The sequence below is a fragment of the Cervus elaphus genome, chromosome 33, assembly GCF_910594005.1.
Source record: "Cervus elaphus chromosome 33, mCerEla1.1, whole genome shotgun sequence".
In the NCBI taxonomy this organism is placed as follows: domain Eukaryota; kingdom Metazoa; phylum Chordata; class Mammalia; order Artiodactyla; family Cervidae; genus Cervus; species Cervus elaphus.
This window is the reverse complement of record NC_057847.1, coordinates 11,668,383-11,689,213: the sequence shown is the minus strand read 5'-3', so window position 1 is coordinate 11,689,213 and position 20,831 is coordinate 11,668,383. Positions and strand designations below refer to the sequence as shown.

General features: G+C 33.8%; 1 protein-coding gene across 1 annotated transcript in view; it reads left to right on the top strand.

Annotated features, from left to right (window-relative positions):
- The first annotated feature begins 5,867 nt into the window (after positions 1-5,867).
- The window catches only part of COL3A1 (collagen type III alpha 1 chain), a 39,688-nt gene continuing 24,724 nt past the window's right edge, over positions 5,868-20,831 (top strand). The window contains exons 1-6 of the mRNA XM_043894288.1: positions 5,868-6,070; positions 16,584-16,786; positions 17,031-17,081; positions 17,500-17,613; positions 18,911-18,991; positions 20,659-20,712. Of these exons, the coding sequence (XP_043750223.1) occupies positions 5,992-6,070; positions 16,584-16,786; positions 17,031-17,081; positions 17,500-17,613; positions 18,911-18,991; positions 20,659-20,712 (582 nt within the window). The 5' untranslated portion in view covers positions 5,868-5,991. The remainder of the gene's footprint in view (positions 6,071-16,583; positions 16,787-17,030; positions 17,082-17,499; positions 17,614-18,910; positions 18,992-20,658; positions 20,713-20,831) is intronic.

Below are 20,831 nucleotides of genomic sequence, written 5' to 3'. Positions count from 1 at the left end.
TTAAGTTAGTGTCTGAATCGGGATGAATTGCATACCAGAAATTATCTAAAAGAGTTGTTGGGGTGCGGTTGGTCAATGGAGTCAGTAACTGGACATGAAAGAATAGAAATAAAGTAACATGAACCTACTCAGTATGATCATCCAAATATTAACACTTTGAATAATCAGGATGGCATAATTTTCATATGGAAACTTTCTACTTGGAGTGGCTTACTTTCATTAGTCAGATGTTTTGACTTAATTATTTCATGAAATGTAGCTAACATCTGTAAAATGGTGAAGAGCAGAGGTGGATTCCTGGTATGGGTCCTGTAATTTTAAGAAATGCCCATATTATTAAACTTTAACTTCCCCCCCACACTTTTATTTATTTATTTTCAATAAGTTTAAAATCTTGAGGGGTGCAGCATCACATAGATTCTGTGTCCAGTGGCTTGAGCAGAAGATTGCTTCAGAATTTGGCACTCACCTTGCCACTGTTTCCATGAACACAAGTGGAATGACTTTTCCCCAGATTCTTTTGGTTTTGCTTGGTTTGCCACCAGGAGTCACTGTATTCTTTGCTTTGTACACAAAAGAGCAATTCTTGCTCAAATAGAATTCAGTTTTATTTCAGGGATTATTATCTTCAATTTTTAGAAGAGCTGTGTGGTGCTCTGTCTGGCTCTGGAGATCCTACTTAAGCCAGAAGAAATGGTCTTGGACTACAGCCTTCCAGACATATCTGCATTTTAGAAAGTCTATTCCCAGCAGGCCTTCACAGGTCCCAAGATAGTGGAAAGAGAATGTCTAATATTTTAACTAATCCATAGCAATCCATTCCTTTTTTTTTTTTTTACATTTATTACCTATTACCTATGATTGACACAGGAAGGAGTTTACTGCTGTGCATTATTTTTAAAAAGGGGGATGGAAGTAAAAAATAAGAATAGCCTATAAACAGGAATAAAATAAATAAATATATGTACATATGTATATATACATATAAAGCAAAACTACTAAAATGGACATTGTCACATGAAAGCCAAGACTCTAAAGGGCAACACTTCAATCTATTGGGACAAAAGGAGCCTATATACCATAGCTTTCTTCCACCAAGAATTTAATATTGAATTATTCCATAGACCAATAAAAAGTCTCAATATAGAGCTTCTTTAAACATGACTTAATGTTTAAACATGACAAAAATGCAGTCTTCAGATAATCAAGCAGAATATGTTTTACATGAACATTAATGCTGACCTGAAGAAAGGTTAGCTATGCAGAGTAACAGTCATAATTTACACCTAGGAAAGCCACCTTTACTTCCATTTATTTGAGGACAGAGAAGCAGATGGCTCTAAATTTCTTTGTCCTAAGAAACTATTTGGATTAAAAAACCCTAAATATAGCCCCCCACGGAATATCTGAATATAAAAATATTGAGAGGAATTAAAATTACTCTATTTGAAGCACGTAAATCCAATAAGTTTGGCTTTGACCTATCTCAATCTCCTATCAGAAGACCGTAGTTTGGGTCTTCTTTTTATCTTCAGATAAAATTGGCTTCATTTGAAAAGCTATTGCAGCTGTGTTGGATACTGCTGAAAATTCCTAAGTATGACTCAGATGACAAATTCTATTTGATAGAGAGTCTAGTGGGATTTGCAGAGTGGAGCTTCAATCCTGAAAACAATTAAGACCCAACAGAGAACTTCTGAACTCCTATGAGATGTTGCATCCCAGAACCTTTAAGACAAAATTTATATTTTATAAATTACAACAGAATTTATAAAATAATTACACTGTTTTGAGATGAGTCAGTATGCTAGGTAATGTGATTGATTCTAATTTTCTATAAATTTTCAAACATAATTATAAAATTAAGATGGTAAATATCACTGAAACATAAGTATATAAAGACTTCATTCCAGGTGGAAATAACTACAATATTTCATAAACTTTCACAATTCAAACACATATATTAAGGCAGTTTCCATGAAATTTTACTTGCTCAAATTTTTGTCAAACTTTAAAAGCATATGTGAATATATTTTAAAATATATGCTCATGTATATATACATGTACACTTACACACAAACCACACGCATAGAAATACATATGCAAATTCTCTTGAATGCCCTAAGATTAAACTCCATCATTCAGTGTAAATTAATAAGGATTAACTCAAAACATTTACAGTTACAGCAACATCAGAAATTAAAGACTAGTGATGAGCCAAAATCAGAATATTCCTTTTTTAATCGGTCATTAACTCTACAACAGTATCCTTTCTCTTCTTTCCATCTTTTTACAATCCCTCATTAAAAAAAAAATGTATTCACCAAGTTCCTAAATTGCATAAAAATACTGTTACCACATCAGTGACTAATTCAAGTGGAAAACATGGTGAAAAAAATTTGGAAAGTGTGCTATTTAATTCCCATTCCAATTCCAATGAGTAATTTTGAGGGTCATGTAACCTCTTTGAACTTTCTGTTCAATCTTGGGGTAATTTTCAACTGAAAAAATGCATGGAGAGAAATGCAGGACCTCAGGCTTAACAGCAAAGGATATTAAAAAAAAATAGATAAGAACAAAGATACTAGTGTTTCCAAAATGAGCATATTTCATTTTATAAAACATCAAGGAAATATACCAAAGTAAAATTTCTGTGTTAAAGAGAAGTGGTTATCAACACAGTTCTATAGGAACAAAAATAAAGGGACAATTAACTTTACTTCAGAGAATAAGAAGACATTAAAGGGTCTTGAAGAATTGATCATGGTAATCATTCAAAAATTTGCCTTGTTACGTCCCATTACCAATCTCACAGCCTCAATCTTAGGTAAATCTATGGCTAGATATGCCCAAGTCCTTCACTACAGCATGACATTTGCAATCACATTTTGGCTCTTCTATATGCATATTAGTATTTGTTTAAATTATTTTTAAAGGCACACATCTCTCCAAACATGATTTCACCACTGACCCACTTCTCTAGAAGTAGCAAAGAGAATATATGTTGTATTTTACAATTGTATTGTAAGTTATCATCTTTTAGACTGCAATTCTGCTATGGATTCAGTATATTTTTAGGTAAATCTTCCCACAGATACCTTTTAAGTGTTTTATAGTGGTTTGAAAGCATATAGAAAATGTCCATTAAAAATGCATCTCTTATGCTTAAAGAAGATAATCACATATGAAGCAGTACAAGTGAGAGAGACAGAGAGATTTTCATGTGTTTTTCATGATGGAGGTAATTGATTTTCTTACTGCCCTTATAGAGAGCACTGCTGACATTCACTGGTCTACTGAGTTCATCACAGCTGTGCTTATGCGTCTCTCCCAAGCTCCTTTTCAACTGGAAAAGATTTGAATTTTTGCTTGATAATCTGCCACACCCTGACTTTGCCTCATCTTTCTAGTCACTCTTTTTTTGTTAAAGGAGAACCAGATTAATCAGCGCTTTAGTTGGTGTGGGTGTTTAGATTTGTGTTAAACTTTAGATGCAAGCCAGACAGCAAACTGACATGTTCTGTTTGAGCTGGCTAATATCAGAGAAATCAGGGATGTATAGAAAGAAATGTGTGTCTAGGTTACTGTGAGGACATCAGCTGTTAGATTGCACAGTAGAATTCACCAGTGTGTGTATTTCACCCAGTCGTGACACCAACTGAAATCCACATCCATCTAGATACCATATTATAAAACATTTTGACTTGAAGAAGAAAAATAGGATTGGGGCATGGACTACAAAGGATCCTGGTGCAGGACCTCAACATGCTCAAGGTAGTGAAGAATGCTAAATCAGAAAATTTGGAGTACGAGATTTATCTCTGGATCTCTCATGGATATCTTAAAACACAATTTGTGTGTGTGTGTGTAAAATATCAACTAACTTTTCTAATGAGCACATTGATCATGGATTTTTCTTATGGGTATAACAATTTTATTTGAATAGATATCAAATTGAGAATTTTAAGACAAAAATTACAGTAGAAATTATATATGTAATGCCTGAAATAAGACATAAAAAGCATTATTTTAAAACTAACATATCCAATTTTCCACATTAGAAAACAATTATAATTACAATGAAGAAATGTAATGCATTTCAACTTTTATTGATCATTTAAAATAATAAGATAATGTGTACAGACAATGAATTTTTTCACACAAATGTCAAAGACATCAGGAGAAAAATTAACCATGTTTCAGAATTGGTTTGAACACAAGGGGATTTTTTTAAAAGTATAAAATAAAGATGATTGAGAGATAGAAATATAGATATAACAGTCTTTTCCCCTAACATGTCCTCTATGATCCAAGAGCAGAGCTTGTTTTCATGACTGTTCAATCATTACCCTTTTTTTTTCATTTAAGTAGCAAATCTCTGGTTTAAAATCAGAAGATGTACAAGAGATTGGTCCAACTTGTTTTCTTTTCCTGTCACCAGATGATGTCATCTATATTGGAACATCTGTGTGCTTTTTGTAACTGGGCCTATAGGGAGGCCTGTGGACTACTGTCCTCACTTATAGCATGGATGAAACCTGGGATTCTACAGATAACATGTGAATCGAGCAAAAACTGAGTAATATGAATTGGCAGAAAGAGAAAGAAGATGAAAACAAGTTTAATGGGGAAAAGTTTTGAACTAGGCATTAGAGGAGTAACTTCCATGAATTGCTGTGAGGTGGGGAAAATTTTATGTGCACATACATGCATGGAGATGGCATGGTTAAGTTGACATGGCAAAAATAAAATAAATGCAGATGATCATGATTACAATTGAGTAGCTCATCCAGAATATAGAGATAAATGAAGGGCTGGTGATTAGGTTATAAAGAAATATCTTGATTGCTAGAAATAACTTGGTACTGTAGATAAGCACATTATTCTTGCAAAGATTTATCAAAGACCTATAAATGGTATTTGCCCTTCTTTCAAATACAACCCAGAAATTACTCCCCACATCCAGAAATAAATACATTGAAAAGCTATCTTAATGTGGTCTGGAAATTAGACACATGGAAATCCAAATTTGGAAATATTTATACTAATATTTATACCAATCCAGATAAAATGAGAACTTCTGGTACTATTTTGATATTTCACATGACAAGCTCTTTCTCTTTCTGTTTCTTACACAGTCAAGACATGAAGGGCTAAATTTTCCTCTAGAAAAATCCATTTCAGCTTTTACAAACAGCATAAAATTTGAAATCTCACAAGGAATCCCTCTTTGGCTGGCTAAAGAAATTTGTGAGAAATAGAAACAGCTCTAGATAAGCATCTAAGTTTTCAGGTGCCATTCAAACATACCTTAGATACATAGTCTTTTGACATTTACCTAAAACTGAATTTCCAGGACTCAGAGTGGGTGGATGAATGAAAGGGAAAAACAGAGGTTTTTCCTTCCAGTTAATCTTTTGCAGTTCCCTATTTAAATTGAGTTAGGGGGGATTCTGGCAAAATCCCAATATAAATATCTTCTAGGAAGATCAGGGTTGCAAATTAGTCATGCTCAAAAAATGGGCATCAGGCAATTTCTCAAAATTATGCAGCTGTTAATAAGGGGTTATTTAAAAACACACACATGTAATTCTTTTATTAAAGCTCAAGGCAGAGCATTTTGATGTGTATTTTAAGTTAGGCAAATATACATATGACTAAAATATACAACAAACATATATATACTCAGATGCACACAAACTCCAGAGGTGCCATTTTTCTTTGTGGGTTGTGTCTTCCATAAGGGGAAAAGGCATATTAATCATTCCTTTTACTGCTAAGGGGATGGGTGCTGCTCTCATATTTCAGAAAGGGGCTGGAAAGTGAGGGAAGCCAAACTTTTTCCTATTTAAGGCCAAAGCACAGGAATCTCAGTGGCTGAGTTTTATGACGGGCCCGGTGCTGAAGGGCAGGGAACAATTGATGGTGCTACTCTGACCTGCTTTTCTTTTCTCCTTTTTGCACAAAGAGTCTCATGTCTGCTGTTTAGACATGATGAGCTTTGTGCAAAAGGGGACCTGGTTACTTTTCGCTCTGCTTCATCCCACTGTTATTTTGGCACAGCAGGAAGGTGAGTAGGTACTGCTTTCAAGAAACTTCATGGGGTTTTCGTCTTTCCTTCTCCTTACAAAAAGGGAGAAAGGGGAAATCTCTCTCATAAATGCTAATTTTGTCTGTCAGCTCCCAGCTGTGAAATGTAGAACTGACCAGGATGGTGCCTTTTATATTTGCTTAAAGAGAATATTGTCATTTCTGTATTTAAAAGTTCTCCGGTCCTTGAAGATAAAGATGTTCTTGTACTAGCTTGTTTTCATGTTAAGGGCACTGGAAACTCTTTAAATGGCTTTAAAAAGTTCCCCTCCTGGATTGTTAACATCTTGGAATGCTTCCCTAAGCAATCTGGAAGTTATTGGTCTCTTGTAATACTTTTATGCTCTCCTTTGTATGCTGGGTTCTTTGTCAGGATAGTGTATTAAGAACTGTTTACTCAGTAAGATGAGGTGATTAAAAAATAGCATGTTTTAAGTATAAAGGGAAATACTATATATTACTAGAATCACTGAATATATTTCTGTAAATAGCAACAGTATCTTCAGCATTCTTTAAACAGTTTCAAACTGCAAAGAAGTTTCATCATTTCTATTTTTTTTTTTTTCGGTTTCAAGCACTTACACAGTTGATTAACATGTATTTGCTAATACTTTATTGTTAAGGGTCTAGTGTTTTTGCATGTTCTACATTTTAACTGCTTTTATGTTAATAAGGAGAAGATTTATGGAAATATTTTCAATAGGAATGTTTGACTTTCCTGAAAACAAGGTAAAGATACTAGTGTCGTTTGACCTAAAAAGTTGATTTGCTCTATTTTCTAATAAATGCAAGCAGTGATTTTCATGTTCTAATTTCCTCGAAACTATGTTTGGTTCATTATTTCATTGTGTGAAAACATGTCTTTTAATTTATATGTTTCTCAGAGTCATGAAAATATCTGACATATTAGAATTAAAATTTTCATAGAAATAAATCTTTAAGTGCTAAATTTGAAGATGCTAGAAGAAGCCTTTACATCTACATTTCTACACACACATAATAAAAAAGTTTACATTTAAACCTATTGCTTTGGTGAACATGTGTCTGAAAACAGCTTTTCATTTTTAGTATCATTTCTTTAATGTCCTCACAGGTTGTGTATGTAAGTAAGGGGACACACCCAATGGTCTCTGGTCTCGCTTCAGTTATATTCAGCCCCATGCTCACAAAAGAAAAGAAATATCCATATTCTTTGTTCCCTTTATTTCTTCTCCTCCTTTTTCCTTTTCTCCCTTCCTTTCTCCACCTTCTTTTCTCTCCGCCCCTTTTGGCCTCTTTCGACCTCCTCCCCCTTGTCTTTCCTTCACTCATCACCCCACCCCCTTCCCAGGCAAGCCCATGTCTCCTGCTCCCTCTCCTCTTTCTCTATCACCCTCTCCCTCATCTCCAAGTGTCCTCCATGTGCCTCCATCTTTTTTCTCTCTTCCTTCCTTCTTCTTCCTTTCCTTCCCTTAATTCTCAACTCTCTTTCCTCCCCCTTCTCTTTCCCTCCACATGCTATCCTCCCAGAAGGTGTCACAACTCCCAGTCCTTGGCTAAAATACCAAATGACTTCTACCACATCCCCACCTCAATAAAATCTTTTACTTTTCTAAAAATTCTTAAATTATCCTAATTTCCGGGGGGGGGGGGGGAGGGGGGGGATCACAGAGTTCTCATTTACTGGAAAGACTACAAAACTTTTGCATTTAATTCAAAAGAGTAACAAAATATTTGTGGTTGCTTGGTGGTTACAATCTTTTATAATCATTATGGCTATTTTCCTTCTCATTCTGACTTTAGAGGGGAAAAAGTATTTAAAAAGTGTTCTACAGTATCTTTGTATCACATAAGTTCTTTTCATTTTCCATTTAGTTTCAAAATATAGTAAATAGCCATGACATTTTGCTTTTAGGCTTAAAAAAGTTGAAAAAGATTTTGTTCAGCTTACTGTTTTTGTTTGTCATGAAAAAATTGTTTTAAAATAGTATATCTTATTTTTATTACAGGTTTAAAAAAATCTTTCTGATAGATTAGCTATAGGAAAGTTATAGGAGGTGGTTGAATGTCCAACACATTGAGAATAGTCATATATAGTTCTGGGGTATGGATTTCTTATAAATGTCCTGAGAATACCAGATAGAAACAGAACAGCTCTAATGAACACTAACTTCTAGTCTACTAACATGAATTTTCTGGAACATAAAACAGGTCCTCACAAAATTTTGGTCTTTTTACAAATCTGTGAAAGTTCTATTTAATTCACATGTTTTTTGAACCAATGGAGAAATGTGATCTGTTTTATATTTCCTGTAGTTTATAAACATGCCAAGTTTTAAGTATTGACACAAAGACTCGCCACCTAGTGGCTGACAGACAGTTACCATTTGCATACTAATGCCAACATAAATTTTATACAGCTGTATTCCATAACTTTATAATGATATTTTAAAATATTACTTGTGAATTTTAAATATTCAATACTACTTTTCTAAGAAAATAGGTATGTTACTGATAAAATAGGTATGTTACTGATAAAATATTGTCAAGCACACATACTCACACACAAACACATGGTAATAATATTCAAAGACTTAGGAAATGGACTTGAATGTTATGGCCATATTCAAAATTCAGTATATAACTTTACACATATAACATATAACTATTTTTGTGAATATTTGTAAAGTTTCTGATTTTTTTAGAATATTTGACATAAGTATTTCAGTTATAGCTTATTAGTTGATAAATAAAAGGATTAACAATTATTACTTATATTGTTTTATTAGGGTAGGGAGATAAACTTTTAATTAAAAGTGTTCTAATGTTTCAGCTTATATTTTGTTACTCTGATAATTCCACTGTGATCATGAATTGTGGGCATTTAATTGTTTTAGAATTAAAGTCCACTATAAATGGACTCAGAGAATCAGTTCTTTACCACAGGTTATGAGAGTCTATTTTCTGTTATGCTTATTTCCATTATGTTTTAAGAGGGGATTTGTAACTGATCAAGCTCGTTCAAGTTTTCTGGTTTGTGTTGTCCTTAAAACAAAACATGCCAAACTACTGAAAAAATATAGCATAAAATCTCTAGAAACAATTGTACTTTTAAAAGGAAAGAATACATACTTGGTCACATAAATATAACATATATTTAGGTCAGTCATATAACATAGATTCAGTGCTTTAGCTAAGATTCCATAACTAGGAAATATCTAGGGGTTAACACTAGAACAAAAATTCTGTTAAATCTTAGGTAATTAGAGGATACAAAACAAACATTTAATCCAGGGTATCTTAATTTTCTTGTTTTTTAACTGTCGTTCATAGGAGATACTAAAAACTTGTATATTGTCCTAGAAAACATATGAGTTAATGCACTTCTAAGGTAAAAAAAAAAAAGATAATTTGTCTGTTTAACACTTTGAATTGTTAAGTCTACTTTTTAAATAGGAGCCTCCTTTATAATTTAACCAGAAATTATCTCAGTTCTGTAAAAATACAAATTTCAAGTAAATAAAGTACTGATACAAAATTTTGTGTTTTTCATTCATGAGACCTTGCATTTTCTTCCCATCTCTGGAGTATTCATCATCAGATGACCTAAATGCCTATAAGTAAACAGATTCTGATTAAATTCTGAAATTAAACATCTCTATTATAAGAGAAAAGAGCAAAGCCACGGAAACAATTCTGGTAAAGAAAGAAAGACTGTGGTTATGTGCTTTTTCTTAATTCAGATTCTTGGGTTGATGTCTTATCTATAGGTTCATTATAAAAAATCAAGAACAGTTGGATGTGAGTTTTCCAGGAGTAGAGTTGAAATTAGAAGCACTCACGAAAGTCCCTGTTGCACATCTTCAGAGTTGCAGGCAAGACTTTTGCGTAGTCACTCAGGGAGAAGAGCGCCATCTACTGAAACCCCAGAGTTTCGTTTCCCCTGTAGATGGCTGGCGCAGAGGTCCAAAGATTATGCAGCTCAGTTCCTTCATTTTGGAACATCAAATGATATCTCCACCTTGAAGTGATTAAAGTGGATTGCTTAAGAGTTAAAGTTTTAGAGATGAAAGATGTTATTGCCTTTGCTGGACATGCAGAACATTTGTAAAGTTTCCAGGTCTACAATAACTTTCTGGAAACGTCTCAGAGGGCTGTTTCTTGTAAAACAGTTTTCCTTAGAAAAAAGTGCAGTGCTGTTGTTTTCCACATTGAAAAGAAAAAAATAGAAAGGAGAGGGATGGTGTGGTATAACACTAGAGTTTTCAAACGGGAAACTTGGCCTGTTTCATGTCACGATGACAACGGAAAAAACGAGATAGCAAGTCTTCCACAAACCATTTGTTAACTGCAGTTTGGGAAGTTACATTAACCACTAGAATTTCTGTCTGCGCCTAATGAAAACACAGCAGAAATGGATTCCTTTCAGATTAACTAATACAACCCTTGTATTTTCCATGACTGAGGTCAAGAACTGCCGTTAAAATGTAATCTTAGTGAAAAAAACTGAAAAGTTCAAAGAAGAGTGCAAAACTTAGTGTTCCCCGAAGATGTAAAAATTGAAGATAAAGGATCCAGAACCTATTAAAAGTTATATTTGCTTTGAAAAGTCAGATTAAGAAATTATTGTTTCAGCAAAATGGCACTTATTTTTTCAAAACTTTGTTTTCTACAATATTTGGTTTGGAGGAGAGCAAACAGGAACTGTTTCTCAAGTTAATTAAAATCAGAGAAACTCTCTGGAGCTGCCTGATATGTTCATATATGTCCACATTCAGAACGGAATTTCTTAATGAAGTTAGAAGTTCATTAATATGACTCATTTAGTTACTATATGTTCTGCCACTCAATCTTAGACATCCTAAATATATATATTTTTCTGCATGAATGCATAAGCCTTATCTGTTCATTGTTGTTGCTACAGACAGGATCCTGGTTTTCTGTATCTAGTAAAACATATGCTGAATTCCCAGTGCCAGTTAATCCTGTTGGTGGTCTGGATGTCATTAGGGTGGTCTTGAAGATTAAACTCTTTTTCATAAGTTCAGAAGAAAATAAACAACAGAATTCAATTCCAGATGTTATCTTCTGTGTTGAGGCCAGATTGAAAAGATTTTCTGTAGGAAAATGTTATTCCTTTAAAAAAATAGAAAAGAAAACCCTGCTTTTTTACATTCTGATTTCAAGTTTGCTGGACTTAGAAATTATAATGGGACAGAGCCTATCCTGCCCTTGAAACTACAGAAAGGGAATAGAAAGTAGTAACTAAGAATATTAAATTTAGAGATACCTTTCCTAGGTTCGAATCTTAGCTTTACCTCTTAGCATATCACTTCCTGTCTGTGTATCACTTTACCTCTTAGCATATCACTTCCTGTCTGTGTATCTCAGCTTCCCTACCTATAAAATGAGTATTGTGATGGGACCCACCTCACCAGGCCAGTGGGAAAATTAAGTAGGATACATATGCAACACATTTAGAACAGTGCCTGCCACACAGGAAAGACAGACACAAACTCTGCCTAGTATGAGTTTTACTAACACTGGAAAATAAAATTACTGTAAGGAAGGTGAAATTAAAGTACTTCATAATTCAGTGATAACGAAAGTAAGAATAGCATTTTGGTTATCAGACATAAAATTTAAAGATGTTTGCCAACTGTAACTACACAAGTAGACTCTATTTTCTTCAGTATTCTTATAATTTGTCACTAATCAGGTTATATTATAATGCAATGGCAGATTGTTAGATAAATGATACTTTTAATTCTAATTCTTTAATTATTTTTATTTTTCACAGGACAAAATCTTAAAGGAAATTTCTAATTGGAGACATAAAAATCATATATCTATAAAGAATAAAACCAGAAAACATCTAGAAATGATTCATAAAATTTCTTGGTCTTTGGTTTTTTTGTAGGGGATAAGAACAAGAAGACTCTACCTTGTCCATGCAAAAACCATTTTAAAATTGAAATTATCCATCTACATAGGTCTACAGAGATTTCCTTCAGTCCTTTTTGTTAACTCATCTAACATATTTTAACATATTCTGATTAATAATAAGCAGCCAGAACATATTTAATAAAAATGTGTGTTTTCCAAACATTAGTATCATTTAAAAGCCAAATATATTTCAGTTGAAAACTGTATGAACTCCTTTTGTTCACACTTACAAAATATTCAGCTTTCTACAGTAACAGGAAAATGTTATGATAATTTGCTTATCACGTCTGTTATTTTCAGATTTTCAGATTAAAGAACACCGTTTCTCTGAGAAAGATTCAGTAAGAAGGGAAGAGGAAAAAAAACTAAACTTGCCACTCAAGCTAAATTAACAATTTGATTGGATGCTTCAAGGCATATAATTTTTACTCCAAAGCTAGAATTAAAGATAACTTACAATGTATTATAGTTTAGTCACAAGAGTAAAATTTTATCAAATCAGCATAAATTAACATGAAGAACGGAAACCAAAACAACAAAACGAAAACTTTCAAGAACTTCTGAAAATATGTTACTCGATTTTATTTTTCTCTGAAGTTCCAAAACAAAGAGCTAGAAAATTAAAGAGGCAAGGAATGGATTATGTCATAGACTAGTTTCATTTTGTTTTATAACTTAGATGATGATTTAGTCTAATGCATTGTTGTGTGACCACAAAGAATTGATTTCAGGACTGCTTTTTGTACTCAGAAACAGGAAGTGACATGAGAGATGGGGTTTAAAATTAGTTACACATTGGAAGGGAGAGGCTTAGTTTAAGCAGTAACAATAAAGGAGGGAATTGGGAAATCTACTATTTGTCCAACAGTAAAAATTAGATTATTTGCCTTTTCTTTAACATATTTGCAAAAGTATGTAACGTTTCTTGTCATCAAAGCTTCTCTGAATTGAGATATCGAGAAAAGAAGGGAATAATATGAGATTACTATTGTTTCTGAATTTCATTTTTTATTTCTAAACACTGCCAGTGGCTAACTAGAGCATTTTTTTCCTTTTAAAAACAAAACATTTTTTTTCCTTGACTCTGGCACGATTTTCTCATGTACAGCTGGGCTATGGTCCTAAAACTGAGGACTGCGAGACATCTGTGTAAGAGGTATAGCTTCTAAGAGAACATACTGCCAACCATATTTGGTCATACACAAAACAAAAAGTTAAAGGGAACTGCATAAAATTCTCTGTTCTTTCAACAAGGGTGACTGAGATAGAACAGTAAAGTCTGACATTCGGCTGCAAGTTTCTATAGGAACTGACTTCAGGAGAGCCAAAGTTCTTTCAAATGGATGAGAGATAAATTATGGCAATAAACAAGTGCATTAATCCTTACTTTTCAACCATTCCAACTTTCTTATTTTATTAAGAACAAATAATAGGTTTTAAAAAGTACGCCAAATTAACTCAATCTTTATATTGAGACCTTTATGTTATAAAAAGCGTAACACACAGGTATGACTTCAAATAAAATTTGAAAACAAAAAACTAAATAATTTCCACTTATGTAACATTGGGCTTAACCCCAGTTCTAACAAATTCATTTACAAATTTAAATATCAATATTATGCTTATCTGTTTAATGGTTTGCAGTGGGAATGGAAAATGCTGTATTTCTAGGTTTGATGATATCTCCAATAAGACACAAACATAGGAGTATGAATACATAAGGGAAAATTTTTATGTTAATTTTAAGGCAGATTGTAAACATAGGAAGAGAAGATATTAAAAATATGAGATACTTGACCCTAGCTCTGTCATCTTCATTTGTCTTTAATACATCATCAGTATCCAGCAGCTAATTTTCATAACACAGGCCCTATGTTAAATACAGAAAGATATTCTTGACTCAAAGGCAAAGAGCTAAAAATTTGTTAGTATAAAGTGATGGTGTCTTTTTTGCTTTCCTAGCTTTATTGAAGTGTAAATGACAAATAAAATTATATATATTTAAGGTGTGCTTCCCTGATAGCTCAGTTGATAAAGAATCCGCTTGCAATGCAGGAGGCCCCTGTTCAATTCCTGGGTCAGGAAGATCCTCTGGAGAAGGGATAGGCTACTGGCTCCAGTATTCTTGGGCTTCCCTTGTGGCTCAGCTGGTAAAGAATCTGCCTGCCATTCAGGAGACCTGGGTTCAATCCCTGGATTGGGAAGATCCCCTGAAGAAAGGATAGGTTACCCACTCCAGTATTCTGGCCTGGAGAATTTCATGATATTGTATAGTCCATGGGTCGCGAAGAGTCAGACATGATTGAGCAACTTTCACTTTGAAGGTTACAACATGATGAGTTGATATATATACACAATGTAAAATGATCACCACAATCAAGTCAACTAATACATCTAGCATCTCACATAGTTTCCTTTGTGTGTGTGTGTGGTAAAAACACTTAAAATCTACTCTTTTAGCAAATTTCAAACACACAATACAATATTGCTACCTGTAGCCAATATTCTGTACACTAGTGATATTTTCAAAGATGCTAAGAAGCCTAAGAGCCATATTATTAATGAGAAAAATCTTGAACTAAAACCAATCTGTTGAAATACTTCATATAATGCTAATTTAAATAATTCATTTAAGAAAAGGGAGCCACTGTAAACATTGAAGAGTGAATTTCATGCAATTTTATTAAACAATCTTTCATCTCATCAAAACTTTCAAACCTTTTCTGAAAACCAGTGAACTTAGTTCCTGAGTATAAGATGCCAGTTCTCCTTAGAGAAAAAGTTTAATGTCTGGATCCTTACTGTTCATAAAATAATAGGAAAAAAGATTGCACTTCTATTAAGCATGTCTTTCAAAACACCATTTCGATAGGCCTGCTTCATTCACATTAGGTAAGCATTCTGGCATTCAGCTTTTATGCTCTCAAAGTATAAAGGAATGCTCCTTTAAAGCCGAGACAATATTTCTTTCCAATGTTCTCATCTGTTTCAAACATGGAGGAGAAACTAAAATAACTTTTAAAAATAAACAGATTCTTTCTTGCCGACTTAAAACTGCAATGAAAAAAAATTCATGCTTTCTTTTATTAGCTGTAAACCACATAGGGTAATTATAACATGTAAGAATGGACTTTTAAACCTCTTGAATCCATCAAAGGTGTAGCACAAGATCATTCAGGTTGGATGTACACACATGGATGGAAATGAGGAATAGAGGGATCCTGCACAGTCCATAGTTTCTAAAATTCTACTTTTTTTTCTAAATTTTTACTGAGTCAGTTAAACCTCTAAACCCAAAATATTGGGTTGGTCAAAAAGTTCATTCAGGTTTTTCCATAACATCTCATGGGAAAAACCCAAACGAATATTTTGGCCAACCTTCCATTTAACATTAATTCAGGTCTGGAGAGGGTACAAAAATAGGAACTTGGAAAGGTTTGCTTCATGTCTGTATGTAGTATCCAGAAAGAAAAGTCTAGGACTCTCCCAAAGGCTTTTAGGCCATAAGGCACCAAAAAGTGTACTCAGACTACTTGCTGTCTCCCAAGCAGGCCTCTTTAAGTAGGCATTTTAAAGCTTATGGCTCTGAGAAAATAAAATTTCACTGTTTCACAAAAACACAAATACTGAACAAGTAGATGATTCGTTTGCAAAAATTTTTGCAGATGTTTAGTAACTTCTAATTTATTTATTCAGTTACTGGCAAGTCATCATAGTAGCCCTCAAGAACTAAAGTTGTATTCAACCACAATTCAGAGCCACTCCTTTAAAAATTGAGACCAGGTTTTAGTTTGGCAACCCTTAGGCCAACTCATTGTTAATAGCCACTGAAATTTCAGTACCCTACATATAATTAGGAAACAAGTCTAAAATTTTGGTCAAAGCGAATTTTTGACCATTTTAAGCCACAAATACACATGGTCATGATTCATATTTCTCCCTAGTATTTTAACATATTCCTTGCCAATGTTTGTTTAAAAAAATTTTAGTGATTTGGAGACCACTTTACATCCATATGGGTTATACAATATATTGTAGCATATCATGTTGACCTAGTAATGCCCAACAGAGCTAGCAGTGATAGTCAATACATGCAATGAGACTTCTTAAGGTTTTCCCAGGAATCTGAAAGAGTTTTACGTGCCAAGAGTAGCTCAGTTTTCCCCTGAATTTCTCAACTAGGTTAATAAAATCCAGAAAGTCTTCAGAGTTAGTGACAGAACCATCTTTATAGTTTAATGCTTCCATCTATAGCTAAAGCAAAGAATAGCAATTAGAAAAACTTCTTTTCAATTGAACAATTAATAAATAAATGCTTAAGTGAGTGTGGCATTTCCACTCGTGGTAAATTCTTACTACAAACAAAATTAAAATATCTACTGGCCTTAAGGCAGTTTTATCTTGGTGTGCTAGTTTGATGTTAATAAACAGATTTGGTATTTTAATTATTACTTCATAATTAATTAAGACTACTTAGCAAATTATGTAGGGAGAACATAATACTCTTGAAGTTTAACTTCTGGATTTTTTTTAATGTGAAATATCACACCATCTCTCTCATTTTCCAGCTGTTGACGGAGGATGCTCCCATCTCGGTCAGGCCTATGCAGATAGAGATGTTTGGAAACCAGAACCGTGCCAAATATGCGTCTGCGACTCAGGATCCGTTCTCTGTGATGACATAATATGTGACGACCAAGAATTAGACTGTCCTAACCCTGAAATCCCTTTTGGAGAATGTTGTGCAGTTTGCCCACAGCCTCCAACAGCTGTGAGTTTAAAGAAAATCTGTATATATTCATGATTCTTGTTTAAACACATGAGTAGTTCCTATGTCATAGGAGCCAGAAAGGAAATGAGGTAATATCTGGCAAACAGTCAAATGGGCATTACCAGTAAAAGGTGAACCTTCCTATTTAAAACCAGGGGTTAGATATGATTTAGGCTGAGAAATTGGGACATATTTCATGGAAAAGTTTTTCCTGTGTTTAATCTATATCTTTTCCATTTATTAGCCCACTCGCCCTCCTAACGGTCTAGGACCTCAAGGCCCCAAGGGAGATCCAGTAAGTAAACAATGAAAGGAAATTAGTTCCTTGATTTTTTTTTTTCCTTCTAATAACCTTTCCATATTTGAACTTTTATCATTTATACATTTCCTTTAGTACCACATATTTAAATAATAACACAGGATATCTCAAACTGAGAATCCATAACTGTGCATGTAAGCGTTTGATCTCCCAAACTTTGACTAATATGTCTTCACTCCTATTATCAGTTTGAAAAATAAAATAGAGGTCAATATACAAAGGAATAAATTACACTGAAATGATTTACATCATTTGTTTAAAAATGTATAGATTCCCAAGAAAACATATCACATATATTGATTTCTTATAAAGCACAGAATCTACAATTTGATAATGATTCTAAATCACTAAGAATTTTCAGTGTTTTCTTTATTTTTATCTCTATTTTTTTTAGGGTCCTCCTGGTATTCCTGGGAGAAATGGTGATCCTGGTGTTCCAGGACTGCCAGGTTCCCCAGGTTCTCCCGGCCCTCCCGGAATCTGTGAATCATGTCCTACTGGTAGCCAGGTAATTCTGGGACTAAAAGATCACCCATTTAAAACTATCTGCTTCATTTTCTCCTCTTTAGTCCATATTACATCTCACTCCTGTGGCGTCCCTATATCTATTCTCTGATCTTATGTATTTCACAAATTATTATTTAGTGCTTATGTTTGTGCTAGGCACGGTTCTGTTTTATAAATACATTCACTTTCTCCATAATTCTCATGCCATTGCTACTATATCTTTACAAAATTTCCCAACTTCTCAGCAGGCAATATAATATATGCACCATGTTTGAGAAATGAGCAGTCAACTACCCAAAGAATTAACCCTGCGAATTTAGGAAGCACTGCAACTGTGCCTTGTTCCCCTTATAATCCTCATGGTAAATCCTCTGAAAGTCTGTACAAAAGGCAGTTGAGGAGTTATGAACACTCCTTAATGGCTTGAGGTCAAAAGGATTATACAAGACTATGCAACTACTCTTGTCCGGGCTTCAGAGCATATCCTGCTCCTCTGGAAAATCATGGCAACCCACTAACTCTGCATGTAAACTCTACATGTAACTCTGCATGTACACAAATAAATAAGACAATGTTTCTGCTGCGTGGAATTAGGAAGAATTAGAAAACACATACACAAATCACTGTGGGTTGGGAAGAAAAAGATTAAAAAAAATCAATTCAACAGGAGGCAAAGGATAGAGTCTAGCTTATTCTTATACTGACAAACAGAATCCATTGCTAGGCCAAGAATTCAAAATAAAATAATATCCAAAACAATCCAGTAAAAATATAAGCCTTTCCATTATTCTTGGGCTTGTTTTCTATGGGGATGTCTATTTTTTGGTGAATCTGTTAGGCATTAACCAAAAACTGGATATAAAAATTTCACTTGTATCAGTAACTTTTGGACAAGTGATTTGACATCTTCATTTTTTCTGCTCAAAATGAGAGTCAGGTTATTTGATCTCAAGGCTCTTTCAGCCTTAATCTATGATCCTATGTTTCCAAAGCTGTGGATATCACTTAGAAATGATAATGCTTGGTAAAAGCATATAAAAACAAATTATTTAGAAACAAATTGCTTACAGTTAGTTGAAAAAATGTTGCATTGCATAGACAAGTATTTCTGTAGGACATTTAATACCTAAAGTTACAGGGCGAATTAGCAAGATAATTAAACCATGCCTATACTCTCTGGCATGCAGAAAAATTTCTATCAATGAGTAGATGGTGCATGCATTTCTACTAAATGCTTTTGAAAAGAACTATGATCTGTATCGCAACATGATCTTGTCTATCTGGTCTCTTTGCTGCAGAACTATTCTCCACAGTACGAGGCATATGATGTCAAGGCTGGAGTAGCAGGAGGAGGAATCGCAGGCTATCCTGGCCCAGCTGTAAGTACAAGTGTTTGTCAGCATTTCTGAGAATTATTTAACCTTCCATTCTGTTAACCCTTGAATGGTTGTTCTTCTAGTAACACGATATTACAGCAGAATTGTACAAAATAGCTTATTTTTGTTAAGGCTGGGAAAGAGAACGGTAGGTTTACCTTGATCCCTCTATCCGAATTCATTTTTTCCTTCACTGACTCATTTCACACCTGTTTGCCACTCCTTCCTTCTGTATACACCTGCCTTCATGCTTAGATCTTACACTCTATTTCCCAATTGTAACCAAATTTTGTTGTTTTTTGCTTCCACTTTTCTTCTTTTAATGTCCATTCATTATTTAAATGCTGCTATCTGGATGACAATCCACAGGATAAAAATCCATTATCACAATTCATCTCACCTCAAATCCTGAAATCAAATACAAATGTTTCCAGAATTTATCAAGTCTTTAAGTTCATCTACTGTAAGGGATAGCAATTCACATTGTACCCAAAGGATTTTCTTCAATGTAAATGACCTAGAGTTTTGGTAGAAGAAAATAGCAAAAGAACATTGAAACCTGGGCATTTATGCTTAATGCATGTGTCCCATGTAAATGATTGTTTTTGAAGAACAGCTCTTAGAAGGAACAGTAGCAGGGAAGGTAATCATTTTACTGCCAGAAACGTAAGTCTGTGTGAATGAGACATGGAGCTGGCTTGCCAGGGATCATGGAGGATTGCTGCCCAGATCGCTGGACCCCATATTTCTAAAACTTCCAAAACTAGAAAGTATAAAACTTCAGCTATTAGATCTAAATGATAAATTACAGAAAGACTCTTAGTAGGTAAAAAGTAAAAAAAAGAATTTTAAAGTTTTAGAGCCTGGGTTTTATTTTATCTTTATTTTTTATATCTTTTAAAACCAAAATGATAATTGCATTAACCATGTAAATGTCAGTATCTCGCGTATCTCAGCTACATTCACATTATTAATCCTATTTTTCAGTCAGACATACTGTTTTTACTAAAAAGCAAGCAAACAAAAAAAGCTAAAAAAATCGAATACTTATTTTTTTAATTACAAGATAAAATTTAAGAACTGATTTTATAAATTTATTATCAGTATTAAGTATGCTACAAAACTGAAGATTTTTCATTTAATCTGTATTTCTGAACAATGACAAATCGTTTATAATTTATTGTTGCCCCAGGTACAGTGAGTCTTACATACACATCTAAATCTTCATATCAACACAGCTCAATGATACTGGGCTGATTGACATCATTATTTTTAGAAACTTGTGTTTATAGTGTGCAGATTAATATTTTTCCACATTGAGTTGGGCTGCCAGGCAAAAGTGTTCTTCTTCACCAGCTCTAGCATCATCTTAATGTTGCCGAGATTCTCATAGCATTTTATGTAGATTTTTCCAGATTTGGAATGCCCCTTTTGGAGAACTCAGGTCAATGTTTTATAACATTTGCCTATAATTTTTATTGACTCTGAGAGAATTTCATTTAACAGTAATAAAATTAATTATATCTATGAATAGTTACTGCATAATGAGGTACGTTGTTCTCATTTTTAACGATGTCAGCATCATTCCAAACAGAGGCATCTCTGATGCCTAGATAAAGTGTATTTCAGAAGCATTTGTTTTGTATTTATCCTTCTAATTTGTGTTACAGGGTCCTCCTGGCCCACCCGGACCCCCTGGCACATCTGGTCATCCTGGTGCCCCTGTAAGTATAGCCATTAGTGGTGATTTCTTTTTCATGAATATTATATGAATCAAGTTAATACAGATCTTGCTGTAATTCTGCCATTCCAGCAGACAATCCCAGTTAAGTACAGTAGTAAC